This window comes from Idiotropiscis lumnitzeri, chromosome 19 (assembly GCF_059441095.1).
Source record: "Idiotropiscis lumnitzeri isolate Australia: NSW breed Sydney's pygmy pipehorse chromosome 19, RoL_Ilum_1.0, whole genome shotgun sequence".
Lineage (NCBI taxonomy): Eukaryota > Metazoa > Chordata > Actinopteri > Syngnathiformes > Syngnathidae > Idiotropiscis > Idiotropiscis lumnitzeri.
Window position 1 is genome coordinate 4,880,003 of NC_142409.1, and position 13,702 is coordinate 4,893,704.

General features: G+C 41.2%; 3 protein-coding genes across 3 annotated transcripts; 1 reads left to right on the forward strand and 2 right to left on the reverse strand.

Annotated features, from left to right (window-relative positions):
* Positions 1-3,356: 3,356 nt before the first annotated feature.
* Positions 3,357-4,876, reverse strand: LOC148318209 (sperm-associated antigen 16 protein-like). Its single transcript, XM_088283230.1, has one exon. It carries the CDS (start codon positions 4,656-4,658, stop codon positions 3,714-3,716), a length of 945 nt encoding a protein of 314 aa, XP_088139356.1. The 5' UTR covers positions 4,659-4,876; the 3' UTR covers positions 3,357-3,713.
* An 85-nt stretch (positions 4,877-4,961) lies between these two features.
* Positions 4,962-6,301, forward strand: ndufb4 (NADH:ubiquinone oxidoreductase subunit B4). Its single transcript, XM_088283232.1, has 3 exons — positions 4,962-5,169; positions 5,866-6,009; positions 6,162-6,301. The coding sequence occupies exons 1-3, from the start codon at positions 4,993-4,995 to the stop codon at positions 6,222-6,224; spliced, it is 384 nt and encodes a 127-aa protein (XP_088139358.1). The 5' UTR covers positions 4,962-4,992; the 3' UTR covers positions 6,225-6,301.
* Positions 6,302-6,348: 47 nt separating this feature from the next.
* On the reverse strand, positions 6,349-12,716 carry hgd (homogentisate 1,2-dioxygenase). The gene is made up of 14 exons (XM_088283229.1): positions 12,535-12,716; positions 11,700-11,771; positions 11,540-11,628; positions 11,343-11,448; positions 10,435-10,494; positions 10,259-10,350; positions 9,958-9,992; positions 9,748-9,827; positions 9,419-9,518; positions 8,963-9,087; positions 7,496-7,600; positions 7,281-7,407; positions 6,821-7,002; positions 6,349-6,744 (listed from the first exon to the last, which is right to left on the reverse strand). Exons 1-14 carry the CDS (start codon positions 12,547-12,549, stop codon positions 6,601-6,603), a joined length of 1,332 nt encoding a protein of 443 aa, XP_088139355.1. The 5' UTR covers positions 12,550-12,716; the 3' UTR covers positions 6,349-6,600.
* Between the last annotated feature and the right edge of the window lie 986 nt (positions 12,717-13,702).

Consider the following 13,702-nt stretch of genomic DNA (forward strand, 5'->3'; position numbering starts at 1 on the left):
ACCAATCAAAGAAAGCAGCTATCAGGATGTTTTTGAGGCTTCTTACATTCCAGTGAAGGAATTACCTGACACATTACTATTCCCAGCAGAAGCACATAAGCGATACTGAATATGTTCCGTCTGGGGGAATATACATGAGACGATGATCTCCTGGAGTCATCGCACAAGCCGGATTACCAGGATGTGAGCCGTCGTCTTGGTTACAAACAAATATGGGATGCCCAAAACAGTGACGCTCTACAAAACACCAAGGTCTTATTATTTATATTCACAGACATCGAGAGCTATGTGGCTTCAATCCACTCCTTTGTCCATGTCGAAGGGAATTGTACTAAAAGGGAGACAATATTCGTGCAAGTGCTTACTGGTCGCAACCATTATCACCAGTTTTCAAGATAGGCACTGTATAAGCTCATAAATGATGTCTCCCATCAAGTCGAACAGTGGTTCTCAAACTGGGGGGGGCAGCGTTATGCCAAGGTATTATGGGGGGGGGGGGGGTGAAGTGCAGGCTTGCGAATGTGCAGACAAACAGCCAAATAAAGTGCTTTGTTTTTTGTTTTTTAAACGCACAACCACACAATGCATTGTGTTGAAATAAAAACAATGTGGGACAACAATATCATTGCTGTATTTGGGACCAAGAGGCATACAAGGAGCAGCAGGAACTGGGAGCAATCAAGTTTGAGTATCATGTGAGTGGACTAAATTGTTTACAACTGTTCAACTGCCAATAAAGAAAGCATTTAGCAGCCAACACAACCACCGTATGTCACCAGAAAGACTGGCGATGTGTGAAGGGGTTTTTTTTTTTTGCTCTTGCCCGCTCAAGCAACAGTATATAGTCAGTAGTCACCCCTACGTACAATTACAGTATTATTACCATTCACGTTTGAAACTGTTTGCCCACAAAGGGACAATACGACGGAAGTGCAACACCCACCACGCACATCGTTGAGCCTGGCAAAACTCCACACATCTGACTGATGACCAAATACTACCAAAGGTCCCCCACCCACAAAACTTCTACATTGTTGTGGCCGGTGGGCACACACTGAGCCATTTCGTCATGATGCTGCAAATGCTCAAAAGGGTGTTCCATCACAGCATTTGTCACACACAAACAATTATTCTGACTCATGTCTAGTGCTGCGTGTAGAAGCAGCCCACAATCAGTAAGCCGGGGAAAGGAAATAGTGTCGTCAGAGACACGCATGATTTGGCAGGTTCCCGTATGTCATGTATGTAGTTAGCGGGCTTTACGGTCAATGTGCTTCGCAAGCACTCAAAACCGCTGCTCGTTGACAAGAGCCTCTCATCGTAAACAACATGAAACGTGGGGGGAAAAAAATTAAAGTCGAAAACAAGTTTGGGTCATCTGTGAAAGAGAAACGCATGTGATCGTTCGCCAAGCCATTCGGTATGTTGTATTTAAAAGAGGTTAGTTAACATCTCCGCTCTTCCTCCATGACAGCTTTAATTGAATGATTGCAGCGAAGATGAGACTGACTTGACACTGGTTGAGCTCATAAAAATGGACGCCGAAACCAACCCAAATTGCACTATACAATCAAAATCTTACTTTCATTTCATCTTGCGATCAAAGCTGAGAATGTTTTTAGCGTATTTCCTGTGTGATTTTGTGGTGATTGACACTGAAGACGAGGTATTCCCTTCCCACTGTCCCCGCTGTGGATCCCTCTCATCTATTTTTAAGATGACCGCATATTGTGACCACATGTCCAGGCTGGATTCGCCTTGTTCCCCTTTTTCCATCTCCCGCCGCTTCTGATCGGATCAGACACACAAAAGCAACTGTTGTCTTGCCTCACCGACTGCCCCCGTCACCCCCTTCTTCTCGCCTGACACCGCCCCTCCCAAAAGTGCCCTGGGCCCGACAAAAACCATCCTGCAAGTGCTGTGACAGCAGCATCACTCATGCGCTTCTGATGAAAGCATAAAACAAGAAAGCGGGAAATGGATGGTCTGTTGATGTGCAACTCCTCTGCACGCTGACCTGGCTTGCACCATGGATGTGTGTGGGAGTCATTTTCACGACACTTTTTGCTTATATCAGGAATAAATCATTTCGTTTGCCAGCCTGCATATCGATTTTGTGTAAATTCTATCACTTTAATGTCACAGTTGCATACATCTGATGTGATGCTTATACAATAAATTGCAGTGCAGCCCTTTGCACTCACCTGCCACAGTATTGTGCACACCTGCTCTATCAAAATGCTGCAATAAAATTCTTGCCTTTAAATGGCCTCCTCTGTCAATTCCTGACTGACTTTCGCCTCCAGATGCCTGCTTTGTCAAGATCTCTTCAGTTTAAAGCAAAAACAGCACCTCTAGTTCCAGAAATGAGTAGTTTGGTTAACCACATTTGAATGGACTTATCCAATCAGGAACGAGAGTCGATATATATATATGTATAAAATAAAAAACATCAGACAGTAAGGAGATACTAAAGTGTCTGCAGGAAGAGAGGAGCACGGGCGGGCCAGAGAAGAGCAAAGGAGGAAGGGCCGAATTTGGAGCATGGCAAACGAGGGTGGAAATCCAATGACCGTGAGGTATTTCTAATGTAGCCACAAAGTTGCAAACTTTATATATACAGAACAGGAAGGAAGCACAGAGGTAGGGTGAGAACAAACAAGGAGGGCAGCTTGGGTGGTACAAAATGAACCTCATGCCCCCATTAACCACCACCTCACTGACTTGTTTCATACCATGTGTACAAAGTCTTTATGTGCCGTTTCTGAAAACAAGGGTGGAACATTAAATTCCTATAACATTCCTCTAAGGCGAGAGACTGATGGAATCTTTGAGGCGAGAAATATTATGAATAACAAGCGGCATGAGGTCACTGTCTAAGTCTACAAGCCACTTCAAAGAGCTCTGGTAAAGAGCAAAACTATATTAGGGATGTGGCTGCAGAAGGTTTTCGAAGCTCGGCTTCAATTAAGAGGCCATTTTAAAGCAACAGCAACATTGGATGTGATTATAACGGCTTAGAGAAATATTGGAAAACTATATTTGCTCAGAAACTCATCAAAGAGCTAAAACATGAATAATTCATGAGGTTAAACACAGTATCTCCCTGACCAGTGTGTTGACAGGCTTGATGCTTGTTGGCCGAGGGAAGTCTAACTCCCAGTGAATTTTGATTCCGAGCTGTAAAGCGGGTGGCACTTCAGAGGTCCTGGAGGGGAATCAATCATTTTGTCAGTCTTTCTGACAATGCAGCTTCAAAAGAGCTTTATCAGCATCATTGTAACCAAGCTAGCACATCAGACAATTTGTAAAAATTCCTATTCACATACAGGGAGCTGCTAATGCCTTTTTGGGCCACTTAATCATGACATAATAGGGGGGGGAGCAAAATAAATTATATTTTCTATTATTATGGGTAAAGTGTTGCGTTATATACGATCATATTTTAGTCCTCGATAATATCTTTGTAAATGCTACCATTTTATGCCTGAAACTAAACTCGGGATAATAAATTGTTGATTTTAGGCCCGTAAACGTCATCGTCGCCAGGTGTTCCCAAGTAGAGATTGCCCTCTAGTGGCTTTCTGCAGGAAATACAACATGAACCATGACTGTTTCTACGTTTTCTTTCTGAATGGGAATGGGAATCCCTGTGTTTTTTGAGAACGTGATAATAACACATTTATGATCTAAGTAACTTTTCCTCCAACCATTTATTGCATTTTGCTAAAACTTAACCTATGTGAGCTTTTCGTGCAACTGTTGGTTTTCTTCTCTTTATCTCTTCGGACAATGGGGGGACACGGTTGACTCCGAGCACGGTTCACCACCTTGTCTCTGTCCACAGCCGCCTGCATGGTCTGCTCTACAAGGTCCTGAAACTTGTCGTCCATCCTCCTAATTGCAGGCTCGTACGCGCGACACTGGGCCTTGAGCCTTCTCGTTTCCTCCACCAGTCTGTTCTTCTCCTGGCCAGCTCGTTTGCGGTTCATCCATTGCGTGTCTCGGGCCTTCTGCACCCTCGCTAGTGTCTCGGCCGACTTTGAGGCTGCCCGCTTGTATTCCTCCCTCTCCCGTAGCGCGTTCTTCAGTTCGTTGTGCAAACGCTGGTTCTGAACATACACGTCCGGAACCTCGCTGACCCACTTGGTATTCAGCAAGCCCTTCAGCGCCATCTCCGACCACTCGGTTTGGAAAGTGTCAATAGTTGCAGTCATATTCATTTGACTGAGAAAATTGCGTATAAAGTCGTCCGCGTTGACGTGCAATTCAGAGGCTGTGGGGGTTGTTTCGAACCCGGAAGAAACCCCATGAGCTCTTCTCGCGCGCTCATTTATCGTTTTGACTGTCGCCTCCAAGTCTTCTTCTCCTTCGGTCAAGCTCGCGTCGTCATCGTCAACATCATCATTACCACCACCAGCTTCTTCTTCTTCTCCACCTTCTTCTTCATTATCATTAGGCCTGATATCACCAGTCTCATTACCAGCATCATGTTCATCATCGCCATCAACACCATCTGGACCATCATCATCATCACCATTACCGTCATCGCCATCATTGACATCAACTTCATCATCAACACAATTATCTTCTTCGCGATCATCACCGTCAGGATCAAACAAGTCGTCTTGTTCCATTACATTATCCTCTGTGTTCATTTTTGGGTAAAAAACGTGACACTATTATGCTACCTCAGCGTGTCATCCTTATTAATTGACCCCCGGGCTGCAGGAAATCCACCAGCAAAATGTAGCGACGTCATCGGCTCTCGTCGATTTAAAAGAACAAACGTGGTGACGTTTTTATATCAACGCATCACCACCTGTTGATGTATTTATCGTGCGACTTCTCGATCCTTTGTGTTGTTGTGAAGGTATCTTGTGTGTTTCCATGGAAATGGCAAATTCACGCGAGAGTTCGTGAAGGGGCGTCACTGTCAACCAAACAACGCGAGAGTTCGCTATTCTCGCTATCTGTCGTCAGCTAGCTGTCATGGCGAACTACCGAGAAGCGCCCTTGGCAACACGGCCGAAAACATTAGACCCCAATGAATATTTTAATCTTTCGCCGGAGTATCGACGGGCCGAGGAAGCCAGGGCGGCACTGCGAGCAAATTTGAAGAGACAGTACCAGTTGCAACTTAACAACCCGCATAGAAAAGAGCTTATTGTAAGTGGCTACCGTCGAGCTAACAATGTCACCCTTGCAGAAACATTCGCGCGAACATGCTAACCTACGCACATCACACGTTATTTACAACTACCCACTTGACGTAATATTCAACTTTGTTTAAAACAAAAATGAAAAATTAACGATACCTTGTGGGCGCACTGATTCCTGCTGGATATGCTGCTGTGTTCGCAGGCTAACCGGCTATATAATAAGGCACACAACTTTGTTATTTGTAACTTATTCATGACTTACAAATCGCCGACAGGTCATTTAATTGGGTGCACCTGTCAAACAGCGAAAATGGCAAGCCTATATGCACATTTAAACTTCTTAAAATGCATGCATCCTTGTTAAACCTCACGCTGATGTGTTTACACAAGTACTTACGAACTTTAAAAAAATCCAACAAAAAAAGGTGTTGAAACTACTGCACGAATTGTAATATCTTTAAAAGACGAGCGTCAGGTTGTGAGTCTGGGGGTGAGTTGTGGCTAACAGCAGCTCCAGTGTGAGACTCTGTGCGGCTATTATTATTATTATAAGTATTAATATTACTGTTATTTTTGTATTGTCAGACCTGCACAAATGCATGACGACTGTGTCGCCTTGTTGGACAGACATTTTACCATATACTCTTCAAATAAACTATGTAATGATTAATTTTTTTAAAAAAGCATCATTACTGTGCAACAGGAAGATCCCGCCCTGACACGCTGGGTGTACGCTCGTGGCAACCCTTACCCACACTTCAGGGCCACCTACAAGACGTCTCTGTTGGGTGCCATGTTTGGGGTTTTTCCACTCTTCTTCCTCTACTATGTCTTCAAGACAGACAGGGTATGTGCACTATGTTTTTTTTTCATTTTAATGGATGTGTGTGTTGATGTATTTTTTGAATATTTTAGAGCTGATAATAGGCTAAAATTCAGCCCATTTTTTATATTTGTATACGCTGCTTTCCTAATTATGTTGCTTGTGTTTCTTTACAGGATAGGCGAGAACAACGCATTCAAGACGGAACTATGAAACGCAAGTTCAGTTTGTCATCATGAGCTCCACTGTACAAAGACCACCCTGCCACTTGTTTTGGTGTCTGTAATTATTAATGAAATAAAACTAGTCTGCCATAGACGTTGTGGCTTTATATGCTCAGAAAATGTGAAGGTGAAAGGTGGGGAAGAATCACACAATTTTTAATTGTATACACATCAAGATGGGATCAGTCATTAATCAACTGACAGGCATGGAATAATAACACACTTTATATATATTTTCCAATTAATGTTCTTTCCAATTCCCCTCCAAAAAATGGAACCAGTTCAAAATACCTTGTTGAATGCCACAAGCATAAAGTAATGAATACAGGGAACTTGGCTGGAAATGTTAAAATCTTTTCAGAAATTAAAATTGGCTCCGTTACCCGTTAATCTAGTGTTTTCTGGGTTTCCAGTTGGGATTGAAGTGGCTGCGGAGTTGCTCCCAGCATTGGTAATAGCTCTTGTCAAGCTTCTGGCACGTCTCTAGTCCCCACTTGGTCACCACCATGCTGAAGGATGATTCAAACATGAACGCCTGATGGATGCAAGATATAACATGTAAATCTCTCCAAGCATAACATGAGCAAGCTTTTCTTGGTCAGAATATTTACCATAGTTCCTTCAGCCACCCTTTCTGGTTTGAGCTCGGCCACGCTGTTCTTCTCAAAACATTCTGCGTCAGGACCGTGTGGGGTCATGATGCTGTGGAGACTGGCCCCTCCCGGCTGGAAACCTTCCTCTTTGGCTTCATAGTGGCCCTTTATCAGCCCCATGAACTCACTCATGCAGTTACCTTGAAACACCAGCAGGGGGAGCTATTAAACAACACTACAACATACAGTTGACGTGATATCAAATTACATTAAAATCTAGAACAAGGACAAGAATTTCTTCAAGACCATGAGACCTTATTTGATTTGACTGCACTTTTTAAAAAAAGTAATTCAATACAAACCGTACATTGATACACTGTATTTCAAGACCTCTAGTTGGTTCATCATTGAGAAGTTTCTCAAAATGAAGTGAGGTCGAGCCCAGATTGTAGTAACAATTTTCTATGTAATCCCTTACGGTGATAATATGGCGGACGGAAGGTGTGGTCAGCCACCCCCCAGCGCGGAGGGAAGATGACAAAATCAGCAATGGCCACACCCGGTCTGATTGATTTAGCAGTCAACACGGTAAAGATGGATGGATCCTGCACAATATTGAAAGGAAGAAACAACTCATGAGGAAGTGCTGGGAATGATTTTGTGGAGGAAAACATGGACACAAATGACACTCACTGCATGGTCAAAGGCCACGCAATTGATGACCATAAAGTTGTTGAGGTTGTACTTGTACGGCGTGTAGTTGCCGTGCCAAGCGACCACGTTGAAGGGAGAGAAATCCTAACAGAACATAACAAAACATGACAATCCAACCGACTGCAAGTAGGCAACTAACAAAGCAATTTAAGCTTTTCACACAGACAACCAACAATAAATGATGTCGTTGTACTCGGGGGGTAGTATTGCTTGACGTAAAGAGGAGTGGAGGGAAATGGTCATAATGAAAATGTTTTGTGTAATAAAGTGCGCTGCTTCTCTTCCATTCCGTTTCTTCTTTGTGAGGCAAGTCTCCAGGTATTACACGGTAATTGGCAACAAAATCAAACTTTCACAAACTTTCATAATTTCAACGCTCACCAGGGTTGATGGAAGAGGGTGGGTGATGTACAACAGTAACAGAGGGAGCAGAGCTATTTCTTTATCTTGATTGTTAAAAAAAAAAAAAAGAAAGCAATTTTGTACCATTGCTCTTTTGAGAAAAAGAAATACAGCAGCAGCTCTAAAATCGATATAGTTCATTACAACTCAAGCTGTCTTCTTGACCTTGACACTCTTTACACACACATTACCACGGGCGTTTCCACACAAAAGAAGTCCTAGTTCGTTACCTTTCCTAAATCAACTACAAACACACGCACGCACACACACGTGGAGTTGCTCCTGCACTCAAAGTTCGTCGGTCAACATGGTGCAGGATTATTCCTGAACCTTCACTTGTGGTAGTTCAACCAGATTCGATTAAAATTAAAAGTGGAAGAGAGCTGCACGCCCCCACACAAAAAAAAAACAAACATATTGGCCCAGTCAAGCAAATAATAAGTTAATTCGAGCAATTTCGTTGCTCGGCGGGGGGGACAAAACAGCAGGAAAAGATGGCAGCATCTTCCCAAAGATGAGACCTCCCTCCCCCACCTCCCATCTTATTCCCCCCCCCCCATTCTCAGCCCACACTCCAGGCATCAGGAAAAAAGAAGCTGCCACCTTTAACCCTCTGCAAAAAAAAAAAAAAAAAACATGCAGCGAATACTTTGAACCTTTGGCCCGCCTCCTTTCTCGTGTATGAGGTGGAGGAGGCGGGGAGATCATTCTCTGAGTGAAATATGTTGAAATTAATTCACAACTTGTTTTTCACTCTCGGCAACTCATGAACGCCTTAAGTAATTACGAGTGATTAAGACGCATAATTGAGGTGGAAACATTTGGATATTAAATCACCAGGGATGGTAAATCAATCAGCGGCGACGGCAAATGGATCTCATGCATCCCTTGGACAGTTTCCTGGCTGTTAGTCATTGTCACGCTTGGCTGGTATGTTTACTGAAGCACATATGCAGACCTCAAATGGGGTAATAGGGCAGAGAGGCCTTACGTGGCACGTAGGACACTTTTCAAGTACAAGGACACAAAAAGCACACAAAACACCTGTTGGCAAGCGAAGAGCTTCCCTTGGTACTTATTGATGACGGTGTAACCTGTGGACACTCGGCGATCTTCGTACCACGCCACTGGACAAAGGAAGTCTCTCGGGTTGGCCAGACCGTTGGCTCCTGCAAACAGTCACACAAGCATACCGAAAATACGATAAACATACAACTTTATTTATATGGCGCATTCACAACAGCTGCAGAGCACTTCGCAAATAACATAAAATAACAATAATACAAAAATAATGACTGTGAGAACAATTGAATGATACTAACACATATACAATAGACACCATAAAATAATAAAACAGCATCTGTCTCAAATTGGGTCGAAAGCCAAAGACAGACAACAGAATTGATTTGCCGGTCCAATTTAAAACCACGGTCCATTTTAAATTTAATTTAATGATACACATGGGCTCGTGTTTTTAAAAAATACAGTACTATTACCCACCGATAGGGCCGAGGTCAGGGAGTTCAAAATGTGCTCCATACACCTCCAAAATATAACCTCTCGTTTCTCCAAACACGTCCACGCAGAAGCGCATCCCTTGCTGGAGCAAAAACATCAAATATGGAAATGGAAAAAAAAAAAATGAAAGAACTTTTACAAATTTCTTCAAAATGTTTTCACACGGAAAAGATTAAATATCTAAGGGGATATTTCCAAATCCCTAAAAGCTGTGTCACAATATCTATTCCATATTGTGCAGACAATTCAACCTCTCCAAAATACAGACAAAAAAGTTGCAATGGATTGCAGACACAAGCCAGAAAACGTACCTGAATGACACATATCTCGTTGGGCTCAACCATCATCTTGCCAAACTCTGTGGTGATCAACAGCTCACCCTGCTGTGGCACTAGAAGACCAAAACAGCAGATGGAGCAGCAAAAAGAAAATATGAGGGAATAAGCACACTCAGAAGTGAGCAATCAGTGCTCCTCTGCCCGATAACAGCGTAAACATCCTTCCTTTTTCTTTTTTCTCACCGATCAGAAAGTCTCCATCTGAGTTGTTGAAGCATCTGGAACACCGGAAACAAGAAACATTTGGTCCACTTTCAGAATCGAATGCTACAAACACTCACTCTGCCTTTTGAATGATCAGTGTTGATTGACACTGGCAGAGGGGGCATTCATCTAAGAATATTTTTGTGGTTTGAAGAGATGGATGTGGTATAAGGTGCAATTAACCTGTGTTTTCACCTGTTGCCATTCACACAAGAGGTATGACGCATTCCTGTTGCAAACCCCAATAATAAACATCACATGTCCATAAGTCCGTCCTCACTTGTTCATCATGGAGGTGTTGCAGGTGTACACGTGGACGCCAATGCCGTTGCGAGATTTTGCGTCCCCAGCGCCGCAGATGGTGTGCAGACCCTGCAAGATTCACGAGCGATAATCACAATGAAACCCTTTTTTTTTTTTTTTTTTAACACTGAAAAATAGAACGACGTAACGCACAGCCACAAAATCGACTATCTTATCTGCAGACTTGGGAATGGAGAATGGCCGCCATCGCATCTGTACAAGGAAACAAAAAAAATCAGCATCTCATGAAATACAGAAATATAGAGAGGGCTGATGGGAATTATCATGATAATGACACAGAATATGCGTATCATAAAGACGTACAATAAATTTGTACTTTAATATGAAATTGTATGCTTTTATCTCACTTAAATGCCCATTACTATACAATAGGTATATATAAAAAAAAAAACACATATATACATACCTTAAATTTCCTGGAGTACATTTTACTCGAAAAACACTATATTTGGTCCAAGTCTATACAGTTTTTGAGTATATTTTACTTTCATGGTATTAATTCATGCCCTATATATATATATATATATATATATATATATATATATATATATATATATATATATATATATATATATATATATATATATATATATATATATATATATATATATATATATATATATATATATATATATATATATATATATATATATATATATATATACCAAATTTATAAAATCATATATATATATATATATATATATATATATATATATATATATATATATATTTATTTTTTTTATTATACTTTTGATTTGTCATTTTTATTTTATTTATATATGTTCAAATCAACATTCAAACTAAACCCCAAAATATTTTTTTAATGAAATGTGTGAACATTTGGATGTTCTGAACTCCTGTTTCCATGCCAGTGTTGTACTGAGTCAAATAACATCACCAGAGTGGAGCTCTGCATCGATATAGCTCAATCTCCCTCAGCTGATCAGATAGCAATCTAGTTGACACTTTCATGAAACGAAAAAGCAACAATCAATGGATGACCAAAAATAAATGAACAGACTACTGTGCTTCAATATCACCTGGTTGGGATCGGGCTCCACCTCGTCCCACTTCTCGGTCAGATTCCCACAGGCCGTGGGGACGAAAGGCTTATGCTTGACAGACGGCAGAATGCGATAAAGCCAGCTGTCAACAAGCACAATTATTAAGATATCCAATTCATTCGACAGATGGAAAGTGGAAATTCATGGATAAAGTGTTAGAAAAAGACGGAGACCTCCTCTTATTGGCTGGCCGCGGGCAGGTGAAGGCCGAGCCGGAGAGCTGCTCAGCATACAAGCCGTAAGGGCACACCTGAGGATTGTTCTATAGAAACAGAAGGTGGTGCGTTTAGGTGCCATCGTGAAAATGGCCGTCTTAACTTCTCCGTGTCCTACCTGTCCTTCAGGTAAAGAACCGGGGCAGCGAGGGTCTTCAGAGGAGAATTCGTTCCCAAATCCACACAAGTACTGCACGACAGAAATTCAACAAGACACACACTCACCATGCAGCTTCATTGTCATGCAGGATAAATGTGTTCACGCTGGTTATAATTAAATTTGAAGGCTCGTCATTAAGTGTTTTTCTTAATTGTTGTCCCATTGATTCCCATTAGATTTGTGATAAAACAAAGCGCAGTCATCCATTGTCGGGTGTTGCAGAAAGAGGCTAATTAAATCGGCATCCTCCAGTGTACACTTTTATTGGTTTCAATTAGGATTTCTTTGTGACATACAACAACTGCAAAACTTGTGCTGCCTATCACCTCTCTATGACCAGTGGCATGTGTGGAAATGTTGCTCAGCCATTGTTAGTGTGCACACTCATGCGCAAATGTGGTCCATATGTGTGCCTCAGTATGTGTTTGTCAAAACAAAACAGCATTAATTTTATCTTTCATTCAATGGGAACTTTATAGCTTTTAACGGCTTTGTTTTGGAGACTTTTCCTTTAAAAGTGTCAACGGTCCGGTCACATCTGGGCAGCTGCCGAATGCTGCATCCTGATTGGCTAGGAGCAAAACCGCCTGTTTCTCAGCCCATCTGCTTCACTTGAAGATACACTTTACATTTTATTTATTTGTGAGATAATAAGAAAGAAGGAGTGATGAAAAATGTCTATTTTGTTCCCTTTCAAATTCATTAAATGAGAATTCATATGCATATTGTATGTGTAAGTTTCACACACTTAACAAACATGACAGTGTTTTGAAGTGAAATTACGTTGCCTTACCTTAAGTTCGGCCATTCTGCAATCTGTGCTGGAGGCAGCTGCAAGTGTTACGCCAGGTAGAAATGAATGACTCTCACCACATTCTCCTCTGACGCATGCCCGCAGTGTCAGGACGAGGGGGCTGGATTTATTCTCTTTGTCAATATGGCTTCCGCAGACTGTGTGACGCAATGAGAGAGGTCCTATGGCAAAAAGGGAGAGAGGACAGGTCAGAGGTGGAACAGCGGAAAAACAAACATGAGTGTCCCATGCTGCCAGGACAAACAAGTATGAGAAGTTTTCCAAGCTTTGTAGATAACAAATCGACCAATAGACGTGGTCGAGTTGCATTATTATAAAAAGCCTTAAAACAATATAATGTGCATATGACTTCATATCATTTCAAATTAAAATAATTACAGTAATAATGAGATGGACAATTTTTTCTACATGTTCTGAACTCCCGTATCGACTCCAGAGTCATATTGAGCAGAATAGTTTTATTTAAATGTTTTGTTAGTAAAGTTTCACATCCATAATTCCAGATGGTTATTTAAATTATTTTTGAAATAATTATGAAAAAAAATCATTAATAAAATTGCCAAAGATTCCGAAATGTTTTAAGAGCTCACGTAAATCCCATTTTTTTGTATTTGCTTTATTTTATTTTTCTCTTTATTTTTACTACTATTGATAATGAATCTATTTAAATATAGAATTTATTTTTGTGTGTTGTATATATTTTGTCATGAAAATAAATAAATAAATAAATAACGTTACAGACTGTTGGAACAGGGCCTCTTCTGGTTGAAGCACTCTATTTTGGACACAATTAATAAACAATCAATTCAACGCACTTTTGGGAGAAAATTAAACTAATTGTTACTTTTGCCCATTTTTACCATACAATACGTTATGGTCTGTCATTCAATTTATTTTGATTGACTTAATATTTCATTACAAGCTTTTATTTAAAAGTGTTTGTGGGCAAGCTGTGCGTATTGTTACATTGACTTCCAATAATAGCAATAAAACCTTGACCAGGTTTTGATGCACACTCGGGCCTACTATGCTACCGTATTTCAATATTCGTCATCATGGTGGCGCTTGGAGAGCAAATTATTCATTGAGGTGGTACGTAAAACGTTCGGGAACTCTGATGGAACACTGACGCGAGCAAAGATAAAGA